General features: G+C 48.0%; 1 protein-coding gene across 1 annotated transcript; it reads right to left on the minus strand.

Moving 5' to 3' along the window:
* Positions 1-4,862: 4,862 nt before the first annotated feature.
* LOC109680197 (pyrethroid hydrolase Ces2e-like) lies at positions 4,863-9,581 on the minus strand. Its single transcript, XM_074056927.1, has 8 exons — positions 9,462-9,581; positions 8,680-8,813; positions 8,340-8,598; positions 7,831-7,947; positions 7,434-7,574; positions 7,240-7,324; positions 6,308-6,383; positions 4,863-4,986 (listed from the first exon to the last, which is right to left on the minus strand). The coding sequence occupies exons 1-8, from the start codon at positions 9,579-9,581 to the stop codon at positions 4,863-4,865; spliced, it is 1,056 nt and encodes a 351-aa protein (XP_073913028.1).
* Positions 9,582-22,107: the final 12,526 nt, after the last annotated feature.

Genomic DNA, 22,107 nt, shown 5'->3' on the forward strand with positions numbered 1-22,107 from the left:
TATTCAATCTACAGGACCATAGGTGTAGACATTTTCAGTAGTTAGGATCCTGGGGGTTGATATTGGGAAACCCTACATTCATATGTTGAAACCTAATCCCTGATGTGATGAAATTCAGAGGAGAGATCCTTAAAAGGTGAAATATCACGAGAGCATCATGTGTCACCCTGAAGTAAGGACACAAGGAACTGTCCTTCCGTCTTTGATGCAGGGAGAAAGCCCTCATCTGACAACAAATCTACGTGCACCTTGACCTCAAAACCTGAACAATTTTGTATTGCTTTTAAAGAATCCAGCTTATGAATTTTTTGTGGTTTTTTTTATTTAAAGGAGGAGGGTTATTGCAATGTTTCTCCTGGATAACTGGATCTCCTGGGCTTATGCAACCCTCCTTTCTCAATCTTTCCAAAATTAGCATCTCAGACCCACATCACAATTCCTGGTTACAATTTATGATAATCCTGTTATAGCACCTGAACTCACTAAGACCCCAGAGTTTTTAGTAATTGGGGTTTCATTGGCCCCTTACAGATTAGAGAGAACATGGGACTTTTCTAGAGGTGCACATGACATTTTTGGCCCCCCTGATGTGGATAACATTGCCCAAAGCATCTTCTTTATTTGAATGGAATTGGGTATTGGGAGGATAGGGATTTGGAAGGCTGGAAGAGGACCAAGGTGAGCCTGAGAGGAAGAGAACAAGGGCCAGTGTTGTGTGGAATAGTGCGATCATGCTTTGGGCCTCATCCATCCACATTTTCATATGGCCGTTTATTGAGTACGTCTAACAAGAGAGGGCTCAGGGCGATGTGTCAATGAACATCATGCAGTGAGTTATTTATAAGTATAGGCTGAGTGCAGGGATGTATGACTACCGGACTGTTGGAGTCAACCTCAGCTCCTCTGTGGGCATGTTGGCACCTCAGATTGATGCCATCCGAACTCAAGCCCACTCCCTCCCTGGACAAGGGACAAATGACTGGCACTCCCATGGTGTCCCCTTCCGAGTGAGTTGGGGAGGGTACTGTCATATGACTAAGAATCCATGCATGGTAATGAGGCAAGCCCAGAAAAGGGAAGTGCTGGATGGGCTCCATGTTGGGAGGTTGACTGTATGTGCGGTGCACTCACCCATTCCGAGCAAAGTTGGCCCAGTACTTCATCACCCTACTGCTTAGCAGCTCCTCCTCCTCAGTGAAGTCAGCTGCATACAGGAGGACAAGGACAACATCTGGCCACCATATCAGGCCACCCAGTCATGCTCCACTCTCAACGCTCTCTATAACCTGACTCTGGACACCAGGCCAAGTCCCCTTCCCTCCCCTAACACCCTTCCCCAACTTTCCCTTGTTCATCCCGACCTTTAGTTGCATCTGTTCTGAGCTCATTCCTGACCCAGTGGCACCTTCCTTCCTCTCACTCTGGGAAGTCATTCAGGAACAATCATGCCTTTGAAACACTCCTCCCTCTAAATCTATGCCTGACACTATGGTGGGTGCAAACAGTGGAAGGAACACAAGCTAGAGTCTGAGGGAGCTTGGATTCCACCCCAGTGGTGCCTTTGAGCTGTAAGATGGTGCACATCCGATTCTGTCACCCTCTGAGCCTCAGTTTTCCACTTATGGACAATGAGGACAATCTTGCTTCAGGTTCCTAAGCAGGGTCCACCCCAATTCCTGGAAATGAAGAAAACTCACTATCGCTGTCCAAGAAGTATCCAAACACAAAAGAAATCTCATGCCATGGTCAGCCTTCATGTGGTGTGGCCTGATATCCTTGAAAAGTCTGGGCCAATGCTGGAACTCATAGAAGTAGATGGGGGCATGGGAACCTAGAGGTGTGGACAGGTTGGGGTGTGGTGTCTATCACTTGGAGCTGTCCTTCATCACCATTACTGAAGTGTGAGCTAGGTCCACAGGTGTCTAGAGTCTGGATGATGAGGTGGGAGCCCAGGCTGGAGCAGGCCCAGTGGGAAGGGCCTTGCTTCAGTCATGGCCTTGGGCTTCCTAGCTGTGTGACCTTGGAAAAGTCAATGACTGTTACTGACTCACCTTGTTCTGTAAAATGGAGGTGACCTATGTCTCTCACAGTAGCCATTAGAATGTCCTGATGTGTGGGCCATCAAGAGGGTGGCACTCAGAGCTGATAAAGATGTGGATGGAGATTGGGACACCACAGAGCTCAACTGGGACCACAGTTCTGAGCTCCCAAATGGCAGTCAGGCCTCAGTCACAGATGTACTCAAACTGAAAATGTGCTACTGGAGTGCAGGCATCACAAACATGAAATCCCCCATCACCTCTTGGAACTGGACTTGGAGGGTCTGGGGGTCCTCAGTGTCCCCATGTATTCTTCCATCAACAGATCACCACAATTAGCAGGTAACCCCTAGCCCGGGGAATCAGGGAGAGTCATAATAGGCAGACTCCAGGACATGGATGCTGCACCCTTCAGGTGGAGAAATAGGGCCTAGGATGGGATCAAGTATACTCGCTAAGGGACAAGATCTGGGGTGACCTAAAAACAAATACACACATACTCCCAATTTTTTGTGGTACTGGGGTTTGAACTCAGGGCCTTGTACTAGCACGACACTCACTTCAGCATTTGAGCCTCTTCCCCAACCCCATCCCACCATTTATTCCTGGAGTTTACTGTACGAGCAAGATATCTTGGGATATCTGTGCAATGCAAACCAACCCTGGATTCTCACTCACCATGTGGCTGTCATATTCAGTATAATAGTTGGCAATGTTCTGCTCATTTCCAGCATGGTTTGATTTTACCCCATGGTCTGGATGGTGCAAGGAACGTTTTAGTTTGGGGTGGCATGGATCTAAAGTCATGAAGTCACATACCACTAGGCCCTGCTCCCACTAACTACGTGAGTTCTCTAGGGTCCCAAGAAGTTTGGACTTAGACTTACCATGGGGATGACAAAGACATACTCATCACTGTGGACACCAATGATGCTGGGGACAGGTTGAAAATCAGCAGAGAGCAACAGGGGTGCCTCTGAGGATGCGTGGGTAGAGACTCAGTCTACCATACCAGGTATGGTCTTGAAGGGCTGAGGTGGCATTCAAGTCTAGCCAACTTTATTGAAAAAGGTCATTTCCCTTCATTGGCACAATAGATAATCCATGACTGCGTACTTGGGTGACCTCAGAGGTCAGTACTTGGGCACTTACATGGGTCTTCTGGGACCAACTTTTAGAGGGAGTCCTGAGTTGTCAAAAAGCCAGAGCTTCAGACCTCTTACAGCTGTCAAAAGTGTGTGTCCCCATACCAGGGTTGGTTGTCCAGCAAAAACACTTGTTCCTTCTTATTATTGCTTATACTCTCTCTTCAACAAAATTAGAGATAAGGGCAAAACAGTTTCTGCTGGGTATTTAGGGGTTGGGGGGAGAGGGAGGGGGTGGAGTGGGTGGTCAGGTGGGGGTGGGGGCAGGGAGAGAAATGACCCAAGCCTTGTATACACATATGAATAATAAAACAATAAAAAAATATGACCCTGAAAATAAAAAAATGGAAATTAAACAAAAAAAAAAAACCCAACCAAACAAACAAACAAAAAAACAGGGTTCATTGTCCTCTCTGGGGAAGAGGACAGTCTGGACATGATAGTGAGAGACTTCTCATCAAACTCGACACTACAGTGGGGAGCTTGGCCCTTTCATCTTCATAAAAGAAATGTCCTCCCTCCCCAGGGCACCATGAGCTGGTACCCACAGGTAGGTTGGATTCCTCATGGGCATGGGCAGGTGAGTCGATGCTGAGATCCAAGCAGTCCTCAGGTATAGAGAAGGGAGACAGGGTAGATGATATTCCTTCAGACCATCTGTATTCATTATATCAGATTTTTGCAACACCTGGTGAAAATGGCAGACAGTAATTCCAGGAATGGTACAGTGGTCAAAATAAGATCCTGATGCCAGATTTGCTTCCATCCACACTTAGATTCTGTTCCCCTCATGCCCTGACAAGGAGGATCTTTCTCTAAAGTCCCTCCCCACCTAGGTACATACCACAGACTCTAGGGAGTTAGAATGAAGCCAGACATGAGGGAAAGCTGAAGGTTGTTGATAGCCTTGGATCTCACTTCCTTTGAGGCTGGGATATCATGACACCTAGAAGTGTCTACAGGATACCTAGGCTACATATATTGAAATCCATTACTTCTGCCTGTCCCTATCAAGCCCAGAACAGGAAAGTTGACACCCCAAAACCCTTCACACAGCCCATAGGTGCTGCATGAATGATTTGAGATTACTTTCCCATAGGGTAGAGGAGTATCCCTTGCCCCAAGTCCAACTCTCAGGAAATCTCACTGTCTCATAGAGTCTCCAGTTTAGGCACCTAAACTTGGCTATTGCCCAATGGCAGCTGTCCCTGTGGGTTCACACAGTGATTGTGAAGGGTGGGATTCCTAAGAAACCACCACTGCTGCCCTACTGAGGGATGTGCAGAATCTGCTGCTGAAGTCTGAGGCCCTTATAAGTTCATGGAACCAAACTTAACCTCTTCCAGAGACACTTGCCCTGGTGGCAGAGAACACTTGTCATAACTGGAATCAGGGCCCAAGTGAGTCTGTGCTCCTCTCTCAGCATTCAGATCTACCACTAACCAAGTGTGAAGCCCTGAGCTAGAGCCTGGCCAAGTTGCTTCACCCTCTGAACCTTAGCATTTTCAGTGGAAAAATGCACATGGAATCCTCCCAACACACAGGGAAAACCGTGAGGTTCAAATGGAAGAATACTAATCATGGCCGAGCTCAGAGGGCCTGACTCCCCACTGTGAAGTTCCCTGGGTTCTGGGAGAGCTTACATGGCTTTGTGTGAGGTCCCATCCCTCACAGCACTCTAAGGTTCAGGAGGCTTAGGTGGCTTGTCCAAGAGAATTCCCAGGAAGGTGCCCTTCAAGTGGACGAGGTTGCCCCGCACCTGCCCTGTGTGAGTGGTCCTGATGGGATGGCTGAGTCCTGGCCTGTGGGTGGAGAGAAGCGCATGAGAGTTGGGTCTGCCCAATCAGCAGTCAGGCATACTGTGGATGTTGCTGCCTCTTTGCTTTGTCACCTCAGCGTTTCAAAAGAACTAGTGCTGCCAGCACTGACTTCACATATTACATGCCTGTCACACTGTCCTCAAACCACCACCTCTATTCTCTTGGCTTGGCCCAACCCATGGTATGAGCTGAGTGAGGGACCTTGAGACACTCAGCTGTCAGCAGTGGGTCCCATGTGCTGAGATAGGAAGCATCCATCCATCAACCCTGCCAGTTATGCAGCACACTAAGAGGACTTCAGGAACTGGAATGAACATTTAGAGCCTGCACAGATGTCACACTGGAGGTCGCAAGAAACGCCAAGAAGAAAGATCCTCCATGCAAGGAGTGAAAGGAGAGGAGCAAGGAGAGAGCCATGTATCTGTTACCAGATCTTGAAACGGCAGTCCTGCCTGGGGTTGGGATTAGGAATGAAAGAAGCTATCGAAAGTCACCTATAGTCAGTCCTGGTAACTGCTGAAGGTGGACTATGGGTACACTGGGCTTTTTGTACCTTAAACTGGGAGAGTCCTGGGTACTATATACCCATCGCACAGCCTGGATACTCTCTGCCTCAGGGTGCAAATAGGACCACAGTTCCCTGCTGTTTTGTCATCTGCTCCATGTCCCATCTCCATGGTGCTTTCCTTCTCCCAGTATCACTTTCCCACTCTGCAGAAATTGGTAGGCCTTGTTTCTATTTGAGAAGTAAAAAAAACCTAAACACTCTGGAGAGACTAGTGTTCTCCTCCCTGATCAGATCCTTGTGCATTAGCAAGTTTATGCCACCTGGGGGACTGAGACCAAAGTGGGAGTCTCCCACAGGAACCAGACATGGCAATTTACCAACCCCTTTCCAGGTACAAAGGTGCATCCTCATTCTTGGGTATCATGCTGTCTCCCCAAGATGACATATAGAAGGGGACCTCTGTCCTGTAGCTTGCCATGGGCACAAGCCAAAGATGCCTGATACTTGTTACAGACAAGCACAAGCTTACAGACATGTTCCTGTTAGAGAGAAGTCCTCTGTGGAGCCAGGGGCTTGTTGTTCCCAAGGTCTACAGTGCTAACCTTGCTGAGGACCCTTTCATGCGATTCTGTCTGTTTCTAAGCCTCAATTTTCGACTAGTGGACAACAAGGACAATAACCCATCTGGTCCAAAGCAGGGTCCATCCCAATTAATGGAAATGAAGAAAACTCACTATTGCTCTTCAAGAAGTATCCGAAGACAAAAGAAATCTCATCGCCATGGTCAGCCTTTACGTGGGGGGGGGACTGATGTCCTTGAAAAGGCTGGACTGATGCTGGAATTCAAAGAAGTTGACAGGGGCATGGGAATCTAGAGGTGTGGACAAGTTGGAGTGTAGTGGTCTGTCACCTTGAACTGTCCTTCTTCACCATTACTGAAGTGTGAGCTAGGACCACAGCTGTCTGGAATCTGGATGATGAGGAGGGGAGCTCCAGGCTGCAGCAGGCCCAGTGGGAAGGCCTTGCTTCAGTCATGGCCTTGGGCTTCCAAGCTGTGTGGCCTGGGAAGAGTCACTGACTGTTACTGACTCAGTATGTCTTCTGTAAAATGAGGTGACATCTCTCTCACATTAGCCATGACAATGTGTGATATGTGGAACATCAAATGCTTGGCACTCAGAGCTGATAAGGACATGGATGGGGACCAGGACACCACAGAGCTCACCTGGGACCACAGGTCTGGGTTCCCCAATGGCAGTCAGGCCTCAGGCACAGATGTACTCACGTTGCAAATGTGCTACTTGGAGCGCAGTTATCACAAACATGAAGTCTGCCATCATCTCATGGAAATTGGCATGGTATTCTTCCATCAAGAGACCACCACAACCAGCAGGCAAGCCCTAGCCCAGGAGAATCAGGGAGAGTCATCATAGGCAGAATCCAGGACATGGAGTAAGGTGCCTCAGGGTGGGGAGATGGGGCCTGGGACTGGACCAGGTGTACTGGGAACAGTCAAGCTGTGGAGTGACCCCACCACAAACACTCACATATTACACCTTTTCTTGCGGTACTAGGGTTCCTCAAGCCCCATGCTCGCTGGTCATGGGGTCTAAGCACTTGAGCCCCAGCATTAGTCCAAGCCCACCCTTTATTCCTTGAGTTTACTGCACCAGCAAGATATCTTGGGATATCTCTCCAATGGCATCCAACCCTGGATCCTCACTCACCATGTTTGCTGTCGTGCTCTCCATAATAGCAGGCAAGGTTCGTTCCTCTGTTTATTTCTTTTATGGTTTCAGAGTAGCCCATGTACTGGGTGTGGAAAGAGACTTTAAGTAATGCCATTAAGCCACATACTGCTAGGGCCTCCTCCCCACTACATGAGATTCCTAGGGTCCCAGGAGTTGGAAGTGAGACTTACATTGGGGAGGTTGAAGCCAAACTCATCAGTGTTGGCACCTATGATGCTGGGGACAGGTTGAAAATCTGCAGAGACCAACAGCTCCTGGGGGTGCCTGGGTAGGAAGGCCCCATCTACCACTCCAGGTATGGTCGTGCAAGGCTGAAGGGGCATTCAAGGTCAGGGATCCAGGTCAGGCACAGGACATTTTCTAAGGCCCTTGATTTAATTTTACCCATTCTAAAGTCACCCCAGGATGCTCACACCCATCCAAAGAGATCTTATACGTAGTTTAGTCTCTCTGGGTCTCCATTTGGCATTCATGGCTCAAGGGAACCATGACATGGAGGAGAGGTCATTATTTCAGTGTAGTAAGGACTGACTCCTCAAACCCTATGTATTGTCCCTTTCCCCATACCCACACTATCAGCCTGACCTTGTTAATAGCCAGAATCTCCTCTTCACTCTTGCCTCTCAAGCAGTGTACCAGGGCCTCTGAGTTTACCCGCCCACAGGCAGACAGGTTGGCAACCACCTGTAAGGAAACAGGGCAAAGGCTGACTCATCCTTTCACACAGGAGAAAGTTTTTCCCAGACTCCACCACGATCCATGTGTCAAGATATCTCCAGGGTACAGTGTATGGCTTGCTGCACATGTGAAATTGTTTGCACATCCCTGATGTTTAGAGATCAGGGCTACATAGGACACCCTAACTGTTTACAAGTTTCTGCTCATGAAAGGGGTCCCAGGGTGGCAACTTTCCTGATACAGAACACACTGAGCCTCTATGAGGCAGGGGGTGTGCATTACAACCTTTGATCCTTTCATCAATTCACAGAACAGAAACGTTTTCCAAAGGACCTCCATGGAGACAGAGACTCTGAAGGGGGAGGCAATTGTTAGCTGGGGTAGTTGAGGTCACTCACTGTGTAGACCACCTCAGAGGAGCTGGAGATGAGGTCTGGCAGCAGAGCCACCCCACTCTGCATGATGGCACTGTGGAAGAGTCCTTTGGACATGGGGGGACACGACATGTGAGGACACACTAGTGCCCCCTGCAGACTCACCAAAAATGGTGACTTGCACTGGGTTGCCCCCAAAATGAGCTTATTCTTCTGGACCCAACGGAGGGCGGCCACCTGGTCTAGGTAGCCCCAGTTGCCAGATGCGTGCTGGTCTCCAGTGCTGAAAAGTGGCAGAAACAAGGATCACAGTCCTGTCCTTGGGCCTACCTGTTCCCACTCTCCTGTCCAGCTCTATTCTCACCTAAAGAAGCCCAGGAAACCCAGGCGGTACTGGATAGCGACCACCACCACATTCTCAGTGGCTGCCAATATGGAAGCATCATATGAGGAAGCCATGCCTGCAACCAGTGCACCTCCGTGGATCCACACCATCACCTGAGGAAATAAGACAGACATCACACGTTCTGACCCAGCCCATACCCTCTCTGGCCTCTCCCTATACTGCTCACTTCGGCCTGTGCACCTGCCCCTGTAGAAAGAACTATCTCAGTTCTCCTTGACCTGGACCATGCGTTAGGGACACAAGGCCACTCAGTAAATATTTTGGGGCCATCTCTTGAACCCAATCTGGAATAATGGCTCCAAGATTGCAAAATGGTTCCATTATTCTCTACACATGTGAAGAGAAAAGAAAAGGGGTGTTTCTCTGAGTGGCTCACTTAACATTAATGGAAAGGTCACCTAACCTCATTGGCACAGTAGATGATGAATGGCTGGGGACTTGGGTGATGTCAAAGATGAGCACTTGGGCACCTGCATGGGTCTTCTGGACCCACGTTCTTAGAGTGAGCCCTCAGTTCATCAAAAGGCTAAGGCCTCTGGCCTCCGACCTCTGGGAGTTGTCAGGCCTCTGTGTTCCCATACTATGGTTGGTTTCCCTTTCTGGGTGAGAAGACTTTGTGGACATGGCAGTGAGAGACTTCTCAGGTTCACATTACATTGGGAGCCAGGTGATCTTGGCTCATTCCATCTCACTGTAAATAAATGTCCTCTGTCCCTAGGTGACCATGGCATATCACTCACAGGTAGGTTGGAGCCCTCATGGGCATAGGCAGGTGAGTAGATGCTGAGATACAGGCAGTCCTCAGACAAGGAAACAGGAGGCACGATCTGCTTCAGCTGCTTCAGAGCGTCTGTATGCATTATATCAGAAGTTTGCAGACACCTGGTGAAAATGGCAATCAGTTTTTCCAAGTACTGTACAGGGGTCAATCTTAGACCCAGGTGTTTGATTTGCTCCCTTTACCCTTAGACTCTACTCTCTTTATTCTCTGACACACAGGTGAGGAAGTCCCTACCTAGCAAGGTACAAACCACAGGCTCTAGAGGAGCTATAATGCATGGAGACAAAGGGAGGCCTCAAGGTTTTCGAAAGCCTTGGATCTCACATCTACTGAGGATGGAAAATCATGACTCCTACCAGTCTCTAACAGATCCATGACCACAAATGTTGAATTTACTCCTTTCACTTGGAACAGGGGAGCAGCCACATGAAGACCCATCACCCCTCTCACAAGTAGTGCATGAATGATTGGGGATCTCTTTCCCATAGGGAAGTAGGATATCCCTTATCCCATGTCTAGACTAACATGACAAGGTGCAAATCTACTTGCACCTTGATTTCAAAACCTGAACAATTTTGTATTGCTTTTAAAGAACCCAGCTTATGAATTTATTGTGTGTTTTTATTTAAAAGGAGGAGGGTTATTGCACTGTTTCTCTCAGATAACTGAATCTCCTGGGCTCATGATGGGTCTGGCTGAGTTCTTGCTTGTGGGTAGAGAGAAGCACATGAGAGTTGGTCCTGCCCAATGAGATGTCATGCACGCTGTGAGTGTTGCCACCTCCTTGCTACTCCCAGGTCTGCCCTTGTCAAGACACTGGTCTGCAGACATTGCCTTCACATGTTTTCTCCTTTTAACTCTGACCCTCGCACACCACTGGCTACTTAATTCTGTTTTCGTGAAAAATTCAAAATTTTCTATCACTAGCAGGATCAGCAGATTGGTGTCTAGGGCTGAGGTTAGGGGTTGTGTTTGGGGCTTGGGGAATGGAGGTAGTTAATTTTGTGAATGTTCTAAATAGCATTAAATTCACAATGTGTTTACAGCCCAAGGGAATTTGATTGTTCTTCTGTAGAAGCCAGGAGTGTGGTGTAGACAAGTGCCAGTTACTGTACCTCCATCTCAGTGAGTTCATATCCCTGGATTCATTCAATCTTGCAGATGGAAAACATGAAAAACAAGCAAGCAAAGAACTCTGTGTATGTGTTGACAAACACAGACTTTTTGTTCATGTTCCCTAAATAACATAGTGTAACAATATGTATATAGCATTCATGTTGAAGTAGTCACTATATTCAACCTGGAGGGTTTTGAAAAGCTACAAGCTCAGGTTACATGCAAATACTAGGCCATTTGTAATTTTTTGTGCCATTACGGTCTGAATTCAGGGCATGAAGCTTACAAGCAGGCACTCTATCCCTTGAGCCACTCTACCAGATGTTTCCTTTTGAGTTTTATTCATATAGAGTTTTATAAACTATTTGCCTAGGGCTGGTTTTGAACCATGATCTTCTAGCTCTCTGTTCCATATCCCATTTTAAAGTGGAGTCATCAGTGAAGGCTTGCCTAGAGGGCCCTGGGGACTTCCCAGATTCTGACCAGGAGCAGGCAAGATAAGGAGTCCAGCAGTGGTGGCCATGGGTGGGGAATTCTTAGGGCAGATTAGATTGGGGAAATGGGGGAAGATATCTTCAGGTCCCACACCAGGGGATTTAGGGGAGAGTGAGATCAAGGGTTGCACATACATTCTGGGCATCGAGCCCTGAGAGCATGAACTTCTGATAAGATCCTGGGTAGTACTTGGCACGCAAAGAGCACATTCCCATTGCTCTGGAAGCAAAGTCATTACTTTGTCCAGATCAGGTTCATAGTATGAAATGAACCCAAGTGGTCTCTCCTTTTAGCGTTGAGATGTGGTACCAGGGGTTTGTGAATCCCTACAGGGCCCATAACCTTGCCTGGGGCCCATTTGGAGAGTGGCAGGGGATTTTTCTGGCCCAGGAGATGTCACAATCAGAGACAAATAGCACTATGAAAGAATTATCACCATTGTGTGCTGACCACAAATGCAGAAGGAAAAGGTTCTAAATCCCACCCGAGGTTTCTGACCTGCCCTCCTGGCTCTTCACAACCCTCCTTAATTGCCTACCTATTCAGTGATGTGTCCTCAGCCAGTCCTGAAAATCTCAGCTCAGGGACCACCCTGGGCTTTTAGACAGGTTACGTGGACACAAGGTTCCCACACCTGAATTTTTATCACCGGGACCAGAAATTTTAACCGGGACCAGAAAAGGAAAAACCTTTCTGGATAGCTAGCTTGTCTTCTGGCCAGGATACTCTGCTTGTTGATTAAACTGACTCTCTTTCCCTCTTTGTCTAATTGCTGGAGAATCTGGTAACATAGGTTAACTCCCTTTGCTCTTCAGTTAATCCGGGGGTCTTTTACCCTTTATCTCTTCCTGACCACCAAGCAGTAAACCTTCCAGCCAAGGCACAGCTTCAGAGAAGTGGTGACAGACACCTGGAGAATCAAGGCCAGTAACCAAGGTGGACACGCAGGAAGTCACCCATTCAAGTTCACCCCCTGAACTCTCCTTGAAAAGGTACACATTTTCTCTCAGAATTGGACGACAGAGGATTAAGACCTTGAGTCTCGATATCTTCGTCTTTGTCCCACAAATAATAAAATTTGTTTCCTTTTCCTCAAACCCAGCCCCCATGATCTGTAAATTGTGAATTGCCATTGAAGCCATGGGACCAGTCCCTTCCGTCTTGAAGCCCTCGGCTCCCAATCTCAGGCTGTGCTTCTGCACAGTGTGGCAGATCTGACCCTGGTCTCTGTCATCCCCTGCAGGAGTCTCACCTTGGACCTGGAGGAGGAGAAGCAGAATCCCACAGGCCACGGTTCTCAGCCACATAGGAAGTTGTTCCAGCCGCATGGTTGAGTCGCCGCACTGTGTCTGCAGTGTTTCACTGACAGACAACTGATGATCAGAGCCTCACCCTGACTGGAGTTTGGACAGGGAAGGGGTAGGAACAATGGACATGTTCACTGTTGCACCTTGAAAACCAGGGACCAGTCACAGTTTTTGTGAAGAAATAGGTGAATGAGTGGGTTGTTTCCAATGCTTAATTAAATGATATTCAATCTACAGGGCCATAGGTGTACACATTTTCAGTAGTTAGGTTCTGGGAGTTGATATTGGGGAAACCTACATTCATATGTTGAAACCTAATCCCTGATGTGATGAAATTGAGAGGAGAGGTCCTTACAAGGTGAAATATCACAAGAGCATCTTGTCACTACTGAAGTAAGGACACAGGAACCATCCTTCCATCTTTGATGTAGGGAGAAAGCCGTCATCTGACAACAAATCTACTTGCACCTTGATTTCAAAACCTGAACAATTTTGTATTGCTTTTAAAGAACCCAGCTTATGAATTTATTGTGTGTTTTTATTTAAAAGGAGGAGGGTTATTGCACTGTTTCTCTCAGAAAACTGAATCTCCTGGGCTCATGCAACCTTCCTTTCTCAGTTTCCTGAGTAGCTTGGGTCACAGACACACACCAGAATTCCAGGTTACAGCTTATGATAATTCTGTTATAGCACCTGAACTCACTAAAACCACACGGCTTTTCATAACTGCGGTTTCTATTGGTCCCTTACAGAATCAAGAGAACATGGGACTTTTCTAGAGGTGTACATGGGATTTTTGACCTCCTGTTATAGGTAACATTACCCAAAGCATCCTCTTTATTTGAATGGAATTGGGGATTTGGAAGATAGGGAGAGGGAGAGAAGGTGGGAAGAGGACAGAGGTGAGCCTGAGAGGAAGGAGCCAGGGTCAGCATTGGGTGGAAGAGTGTGACCATGCACTGGGCCTCATCCATCCACATTTTCACATGGGCATTTATTGAATGTGTCTAACAAAAGAGGGCTCAGGCCAACTTGGCAATGAACATCATAGTAAGTGATTTATAAGTATAGGCTGAATGCATGGCTGTGTGAGTATGGGAATGTTGTAGTCAACCTCAGGCTGATGCCATCTAAACTCAAGCCCACTCCCTTCCTGCACACCATCTTCTACAGCTCTGAGTGACTCATTTTAGCCCTATAAGTTCCGTGATCTTCTGAGGCAGGGTCTTGGTCCAGAAGTGCAGCTTGTCGCCCTCAGGGCCTGGGCCACAGCAGGCTGATGTCCAGCTGCAAGTACTGCTTATCCTGGTCAAGCACAGGCCAGTAAGGCAGATCCTCTCTGCTGGCATTCTGAGGATCTGTCATCCCTGTAGGGTGGGTGGGGTTCATTCTGATACCAAGCCAAGTCATCAGCCCCTAGATCTTGGTCTGGTAAAGCAACCAAGCAGGCCAGGGGTAGAGAGTGAAGGCTACATCATATCCTGATGTAGTAATGGAAGAACCTCCCATGAGCATTTGCTCCTCATGGGGCAGGGCCAGTTGGCCTATTTTTCCCCAACTTTTCTGAGGAAGGCTGTGATAGTGCCATAGTACTATGCACCAACTCTCAAGTCACTTGGACAAGGGACAAATGACTGGCACTCACAAGGTGTCCTCCTCTGAGTGGGTTAGAGAGGGTTCAATCATATGAATAAGAACCCATGCATGGGAATGAGGCCACCCCAGGTAGGGGGAGCACTGGATGAGCACAATGCAGGGAAACTGGGGTGTGTTGGGGTGCTCTCACCCTTTCCAAGCAAAGTTGACCCAGTACTTCATCATCCTTCTGCTTAGCAGATCCTCCTCCTCAGTGAAGTCAGCTTCATAGAGGTGCGGTCACCAAATCATGCCACCCAGTCATGCTCCACTCTCAACACTCTCTATAACCTGACTCTGCGCACCAGGCCATGTCCCGTTCCTGCCCCTACCACCCTTCCCCAACCTTCCCTTATTCATCCTGACCTTGAGCTGCATCTGTCCTGAGCTCATTCCTTACCCAGCTGTCCCTTCCTTCCTCTCACCCTGGGAAGTCATTCAGGAACAATCATGCCTTTAAACCACTCCCCCTCTACACCTATACCTGACACTACCTATACCTGACACTATGGCGGGTGTAGAAAGTGGAAGGAGCACAGGCTAGTAATTGAGGGAGCTTGGGTTCTAACCCCAGTGTTGCCTTTGACCTGTAAGATGGTGCACACCTGATCTGTCTCTTTTTGAACCTCAGGTTTCCTCCACAGGACAATGAGGACAGTCATACTTCAGGTACCTAAGCAGGGTCCATCCTAATTCCTGGAAATGAAGAAAACTCACTATTGCTGTCCAAGAAGCATCCAAAGACAAAAGACACCTAACACCATGGTCAGCCTTCACATGGGGCGGCCTGATGTCCTTGAAAAGGCTGGACCAATGCTGGAACTCTTAGAAGTAGACAGGGGCATGGGAACCTAGAGGTGTTGGAGTGTGGTGTCTGTCACTTGGAGCTGACCTTCCTCACCATTATTATTATTGAAGTGTTAGCTAGGTCCATGGCTGTCTGGAATCTGGATGATGAGGTGGGAGCCCAGGCTTTAGCAGGTCCAGTGGGAAGGGCCTTGGTTCAGTTATTGCCTTGGGCATCCTAGCTGTGTGGCCTTGGAAAAGTCACTGACTGTTACTGACTCAGTTTGTCTTCCCTAAAATGCAGTGACATCTGTCTCTCACATTAGACATGAGAATATACTGATGTGTGGGCCATTGAGTGCTTGGCACTCAGAGCTGATAAAGACATGGATTGGGACCAGGACACCTCAGAGCTCACCTGGGTCCCACAGCTCTGAGCTCCACAATGGCAGTCAGGCCTCAGTCACAGATGTACTCACACTGAAAATGTGCTACTTGGAGCACAGGCATCACAAATACAAAGTCCTCCATCATCTCATGGAACTGGTCTCAGATAGTCTGAGGGTCCTCAGTGTCCCCCATGTATTCTTTCAACAAAAGATCACCACACTCAGAAGGCAACCCCTAGCCCAGGGGAATCAGGGAGAGTCATAATAGGCAGAATCCAGGCATGGTAGCTGCAGCCTCAGGGTGCAGAGATGGGGCCTAGGATGGGATCGAGTATACTGGGTAAAGCACAAGATTAGGGGTGGCCTTAACTCAAATACACACATACCCCACCCTTTACTCCCATTCTTTCATGGTACTGGGGAACCAGGTGATAGAAATCACTCCTGCTGGACATGTTTAGCCTTTCTGACCCCCACCCCAGTCCACCCTCTAGGACACTTCCAACAGACAAATTCAGAGATGTGCAGTGATCACGTGTTTGTGGGCCTAACACTGTGTACAGAACCACAGAGAATAACAGCAAACTTCAGGCCACTGAGAAACACACCTGCCTCTTCATAGTACCCTAAAGACGGCAAATTTTCAGGGGGTTAAGGGATATGCCCAGTCCTGCTCCTTGCAAACTAGGGGCCAGTCACAGCTTTAGGAAAGAAATAGAAGAATGAGTGGGTTTTTTTCATGCCAACTTAAATGATATTCAATCTACAGGACCATAGTTAGGGACATTTTCAGTAGTCGGGTTCCTTGGGGCTCATAATTGGGAGCTCTAGGTACTGTTGTCTGACAGACTGTGTGCTTCACATTCATATGTTGAAATCTAATGTCTGATGTGATGATATTCAGAGTCCTCAGGACTTTGCATGATATTCAGATGATATGCACCCCTTAGGAGGTGATGAACTCATGAGGAGCATCATTTATACTTTCCAACACGTTTGGACACAGGTGCCATTATTTATCCAGAGACAGAGCCCTTATTTCACACCAAATCTGGTTAACCTTCACCCTGGACTTTTCATTGTCTCAAACTGTGAACAAGCTTCTCTTGCTTTTAAATTACAAGCTTATGATTTTTTGTGGGTTTGTTTTTGAAAAGCAGGGGGTTATTGTAATGTTTCTCTGAAAAACTCAAACTCCTGGGCTTGCAACCCTCCTGTGTGTCTCCTCAGTAGCTTGGATCACAGACCCTCCCCACAGTGCTGGGTATTTCTTATGATAATCCTGTTGTACCAGCTGAACTCAACAGACCCCAAGGCTTTTAGTAACTGGGGTTTCTCTTGGAGCCTTACACATGAGAGAGAACATGCGATGTTTGTAGAGGTGGACATGGAACTTTTGACCACCTGGTGAAGGTAGCATTACCCAAAGCATCACCTTCATTCAAATGGAATTGGGGATTTGGAGGATAGGAAGAGGGAGAGAAGGTGGGAAAAGGACAGAGGTAAGCTGGAGAAGACGGACTTAGGCCAGTGTGGAACAGTGTTATCATGCATTGGGCCTCATCCATCCGCATTTTCATGGGCATTTATTGAATGTGTGTAACAAGAGAGGACTCGTGATGACGTGGCGATGAGCATCATGCAGTAAGTTCTTCATAGTGGTGGCTGAATGCAGGGATGTATGACTACAGGACTGTTGGAGTCAACCTCAGCTCCTACCTGGGTGTGTGGACACCTCAGGCTGATGCCATCTGAACTCAAGCCCATTCCCTCCCTGGACACAGTGTGCTACAGCTCCTAATGATTCCTCTTAGACCCTGTAAGCTCTAAGATCTTCTGGGGCAGGGTCTTGGTCCAGAACTGCAGCCTGTCGGCCTTCAGGCTGACCCACTGCAGGCTGGATGTCCAGCTTCAAGTACTGCTCATTGTGATGGAGCCTAGGTGAGTGGGGCAGGTCCCCACTGTTGGGGTTCCTGTGGACCCAACATCCCAGTAGGGTTAGTTGGGGACATTCTGATACCAAGCCCCAGATCTTGGTCAGGCCAAGCAACCAGCAGGCTAGGGGTGTGTAGAGACTGAAAGCCACATCCTATCCAGACAAAGGAAAGTAAGGACCCAGTGTTTGGACGACGTGAGACACATCCGGTTGGCACATTTTGTCCCTTCTTCTCTGACATATGATCTGCTACTGACATAGCACACAATAATAAAATCCTCCCTGCCCTTAATATTCCTCACCTAATTACAGCTGGGCTGTGGGGGCTGAAAGATGCCCACTCCTCCCATACTGGGTCATCTCATAGCTCCTTCATGTTAACTGGACAGCAACAGGTTTCTCCCTCATTCCTAGTTCTGTGACTGCTGTCCATCTCATGGGCAGGGTGCTCTCGTGCTCTGCCACTTCCACTCCACCAACTCATTGACCTTGACCATGGCCAAGATCATAATAGAATCATGCAGTGAATAAGTCTCAGATGTATATAAGCTCAGAGGGAGAGAGAGTAAGAAAGACAGAGAGAGAGAGAGAGAGCGCACTATGGGGACGGGGTTGGAGGCCGAAGCTCAAGGTCTAGATTACTATTACAGTGACACACCCATTCGATCAAATCAGTTTTAAGACCCATAAGAACAAATGGTCAGGAGCACATTAAACAACTGGCATCGACTTGGCATCTGCACAGTTTATGCAGATCTGACCCCGGTTGCCATCTCCTCCATATGAGCCTCACCCAGTCCTAGCAGAAGGATCAGGAGCCCACTGGACACAGTCCCCTGCTGCACTGGGTGTTGGTTGAGGGGCATGGTCCTCTCTCAGGCCTAGGTCAGTTCTGCAGAGCAGATCCAGACTCGGTGACAGCAACTGATATCTGGCTAGACTTTGTACCCAGCAGCAGGACTTGGGGCTCTGACTTGGCCTGGCAAAGAGGGCTACAAGAGAGTGGCAATGACTAAGCAGATTACAAGGGGGGCCAGGGCTACATTAAGGGCGTGGTTGCCTCCCCTCTTCCCGTTCCCCCTTCTCCTCTTCTAAAGGTGCTGAGTGCCTTTTGCAGCACCTCAGGAAGCCCTGCCTGAATCCTGCAGTACTAAGTTCACTGTAATTGCAGTCACAGTCTGATGAAGACATTGAGGGCAGAAAGGAAAGAGCAGGGAATGTTTAAGACCTTTGACAGGGCAAAAGCAACCACTTGAGCAGAGGCAGGGAGCTGTGACTGTCCCCTTCACCCTGCAATTCTTCTTTGCTCTCAAGGATGCGTGCTTTACCGGAACCCCTTCAAAACTCTCCATCTTTAGGGTCATGATCTCTGGATTGCACGGACCCATCCCTAGTTGGAAGCGGTATTCCGTGGACACACACTGTGACAGCACTTCTTAAGGACCGATCCAACTACTCTCCCCACCCCACCATGTGACAGCCCTAGAGGCTAGCTCCCACCAAGAACAAATTCACAGTCACTTACCTTCTGATCACAGCTGTGGTGAGACTGGGTTCTATGGACCTGTGCTAAGGCAGTGGAGACAAGAGAGTCTAAAACACCTAGAATCCTGCCTGGACACAGCAAAAACAGCAGGGGCCAGGAGCTACCACCAAGCCTTACTTCCCAGAGGAAGTGGTATGGGATTCGAACTCACACAGCCTTTAGTGCCTTCTGAGAACAGCCCTTTGCTTTTTCATTCCACTACCCAATAGTCCTGGGAACACAGAGACTGCTATCAAAAGAATTCCTTCTTGACACCTTTCTGGAAGAGATTACTTCCCCTGATACAGCACAAAAAGGGCTTCCTTTGACCTCTACCTAATCAGCAAGGCCTGCTGTTAATTCATTGCTCCTTTTTGAAGCACTCTGGTCCAAATCATAACCTGAATGCCTGCTGTGCAGATTCTCTCTGTCCCCAATTCTCCTGACTTAATTAACAGCTGGACATGGGGTCTGAGACATCCCAAATCATCCCATCAGGATCACGAGCACATCCTTCTTGACAACACTGGGCTTCTTCCGAATCCTGGGGCTGCTGTCTACCACTGCCAGGGAGAAGTCCCCCTGTGCTCCACCACTTCTTGCACCATCTTAAGGAGGTCCTGGCATCCATGATGGCTAAGGTTATAGTAAAAGTATGCAATGAGGATGTCTCAGGAACATTTCTGAATGCATGGGAAAGTGATGAAAATTCACAGTGGTCCAGTGAGAGACAGACAGAGAGAGAGCTAGAGAGAGAGAGAGATAAAAAGAGACAGAGAGAGACAAATTGAGATAGAGACAGTGAGAAATTGAACAGAAGGAAGAAGTGGAATCTAAAAGTCCAGGGAGATTCAGACATGGTGACATACATGCATACCTGCAGTAATTAGGAAGCTGAGGCAGAAGGAACCTGAGTTTCAGTTCATTTGTCTCAAGAAAAGTAAATAAATTAATTAATTAAAAAATAAAATAGGTGGAGTGTCTACAGTGGTAAGAGTGCGTCCCTAGCAAACAAGATGCCCTTGTTCAAACACCAGTGTCAAATAAATAAATAAATTAATTTAATTTAATAAAATTAAGAGTCAGGGATACATGTGCCACAAAGACACCATAATTTAACAACATTCAATACGATGAGATTCAAGCACAATACAGTGAAGTGTTGGGAACATGGAGCACTGGCACCATCATTCATGGCTGGTGGAATGCAAAATGACCTACTCATTTTGGAAGACAGTGTGGCATTTTTTTTTAAGTAACATGCATATTTGTCATATGACTCAGCAATTCCATTCTCAGGGCTTTACCCAAAACAAATGAAAGTCATGTCTGAAAATGTGCATAACAACTTTATTAAAAAGAGCCCTGTCTGGTGCTCGGTGGATTATGCCTGTAATCCCAGCACTCTGGAGGCTAACACAGGGGGATTGGATTTTTGAGGCCAACTTCACTACATAGCAGGAGCCTTTAAAAAAAAAATGAACCCACAAAAAACTGCTGAAAATGGATGTTACTCAGATGAACATCAATGTATTGTGTGAACACATGGAAGTGCTTGCCTCAGTAAAAGTAAGGAAGTGTTCCTTGAATTTCAAAACACCAATGATTCCTTTAATATGAAGGATTTACTACATGATTACTGTCAAGTGCCCAGCACTCAGGCCCTGAGAAAGGCAGGTATTGGTCTGGACAGCACAGAGCTCATCTGGGAGTACTGCTCTGAGCAGCTCCCAGGGCAGGCGTGCCTCGTTACAGATGTACTCATACTGAAAGGGTGCTGCTTGCTATGCAGGAGTCATGACAATGTTGTCCTGCATCATCTCTCAGAACTGGGCTCGGTTGGTCTGTGGGTCCTCAGTGTCCCCCATGTACTCTTCCATCAGCAGGTCACCATACTCAGGAGACAGCATGTAGCCCATGGAGGGGTCAGGATAGGCGGGCTCCTGGCAGCAGCCTCAGGATAGGGACATGGGGGCCTGGGATGAGACGAAGAATAGGGGAAAGGGCGAAACTCTGGAACTCACCCAGTACCCAAGCTTAGTTCAACCTCTGTTCCTGGTGGTCCTTGTGTGGGCAGGATATCTGACATGTCCTTTCCATTGTTGCTGTCCCTGAAGGTCTCACTATCTGTACTGACCTTCTCTTCAGGACACCCTGTACCATCTCCCCATTTTCTTGTGAGAGTCACAAGTGGCTGTGCTCTGAGTTGTAAGGGAGAGTTTGTATTGTATTTCAGATTGGCCAAGAACTACAGGAGAGGCATCTCAGACACCTGGTGTGATGTGCTGGCAGAGTGGCTCAAACAGTAAGAGCACCTGACTTGTAAGTGTGAGATCCTGAGTTCCAACCCCAGAGCCACCCAAAACAAAACTAAAGAAAGCAAAACACCTTTTATGAATCCATTCTACCATGAAGTAGTGTGAGGAAGTGGAAAAGGTTAGAACCAGAAAGGGGGTGAATCTGTTACCTTTTAGGTGGAAACTAAGGATAAGAACATGCATGTATTCTTAGCCAATGTCCTAGGCTCTGTGTGTAAGACCTGTGCCCTGATGGTGTCTGTCATAGAGCCAGGTGTGAGTGGGATAGAAATATGTTCCTTTCTCTCTCGCTCGCTTTCTTTAAAGTGGTGGTAGTTCTGGGGTTTGAACTCAGTACTTCACACTTGCTACGCAGGTGTTCGACCATTTGAGCTCCAGCCCCAGCCCAAGGCAAAACACTATTTAAAATGGGAGCTAATTAGTGATAGTTGGCAGAACTTCCTGTGGGAAAGTCCTGGAGACTTGAAAGACTGGTCACAACAGGCAAAGGAGGAAGGCCCAAGCGGGGACTGGGCAGACAAAGAATGGGGTCAGGAGATGGGCAGATCCCACAGTGGTTCCCACGGGCCTCACGCTTTTGAGGGCTGCCAACTCTATCAGCTCCTCTCTTTCCCAAGCACCTTTCTTCCATACTCTGTTTTGCATCTGCACAGTTCTGCACAAATCTGACCCTGGTTCCTGTCACCCTCACAGGAGCCTCACCCTGGCCCCATAGAAGGAGAAGCAGCAGACCACAGGCCACGGTGCTCGGCTGCACTGGGTGTCGGTGTAGGGCATGATCCTCTCTCAGGCCTAGGTCAGCACTGCAGGGCAGGACCAGCCTCAATGACAGGCAGCTGAGACAAGGCTGGAGTTTGCACCCAGCAGGGAGGAGGCAGTGCTCAATTTGGAGCCTCTTAAGGCAGGATTGCAGGAGAGTGGTATAGAGCAGGCAGAGGTCAAGAGGAGCAAGTGGATAGCATGTGGACATGGATGCCTCCCCTCTTCCCATGCCCCTATAGCCTCTTTTAAAGGTGCTGAGTGGCTTCTGCAGCACCTTCAAAATGCTAGGACCCTTGTTTCAAACCGGCAGTCAGTAAGTTCACTCTCCTTGCATTG

This window comes from Castor canadensis, chromosome 15, assembly GCF_047511655.1.
Source record: "Castor canadensis chromosome 15, mCasCan1.hap1v2, whole genome shotgun sequence".
Taxonomy (NCBI): domain Eukaryota; kingdom Metazoa; phylum Chordata; class Mammalia; order Rodentia; family Castoridae; genus Castor; species Castor canadensis.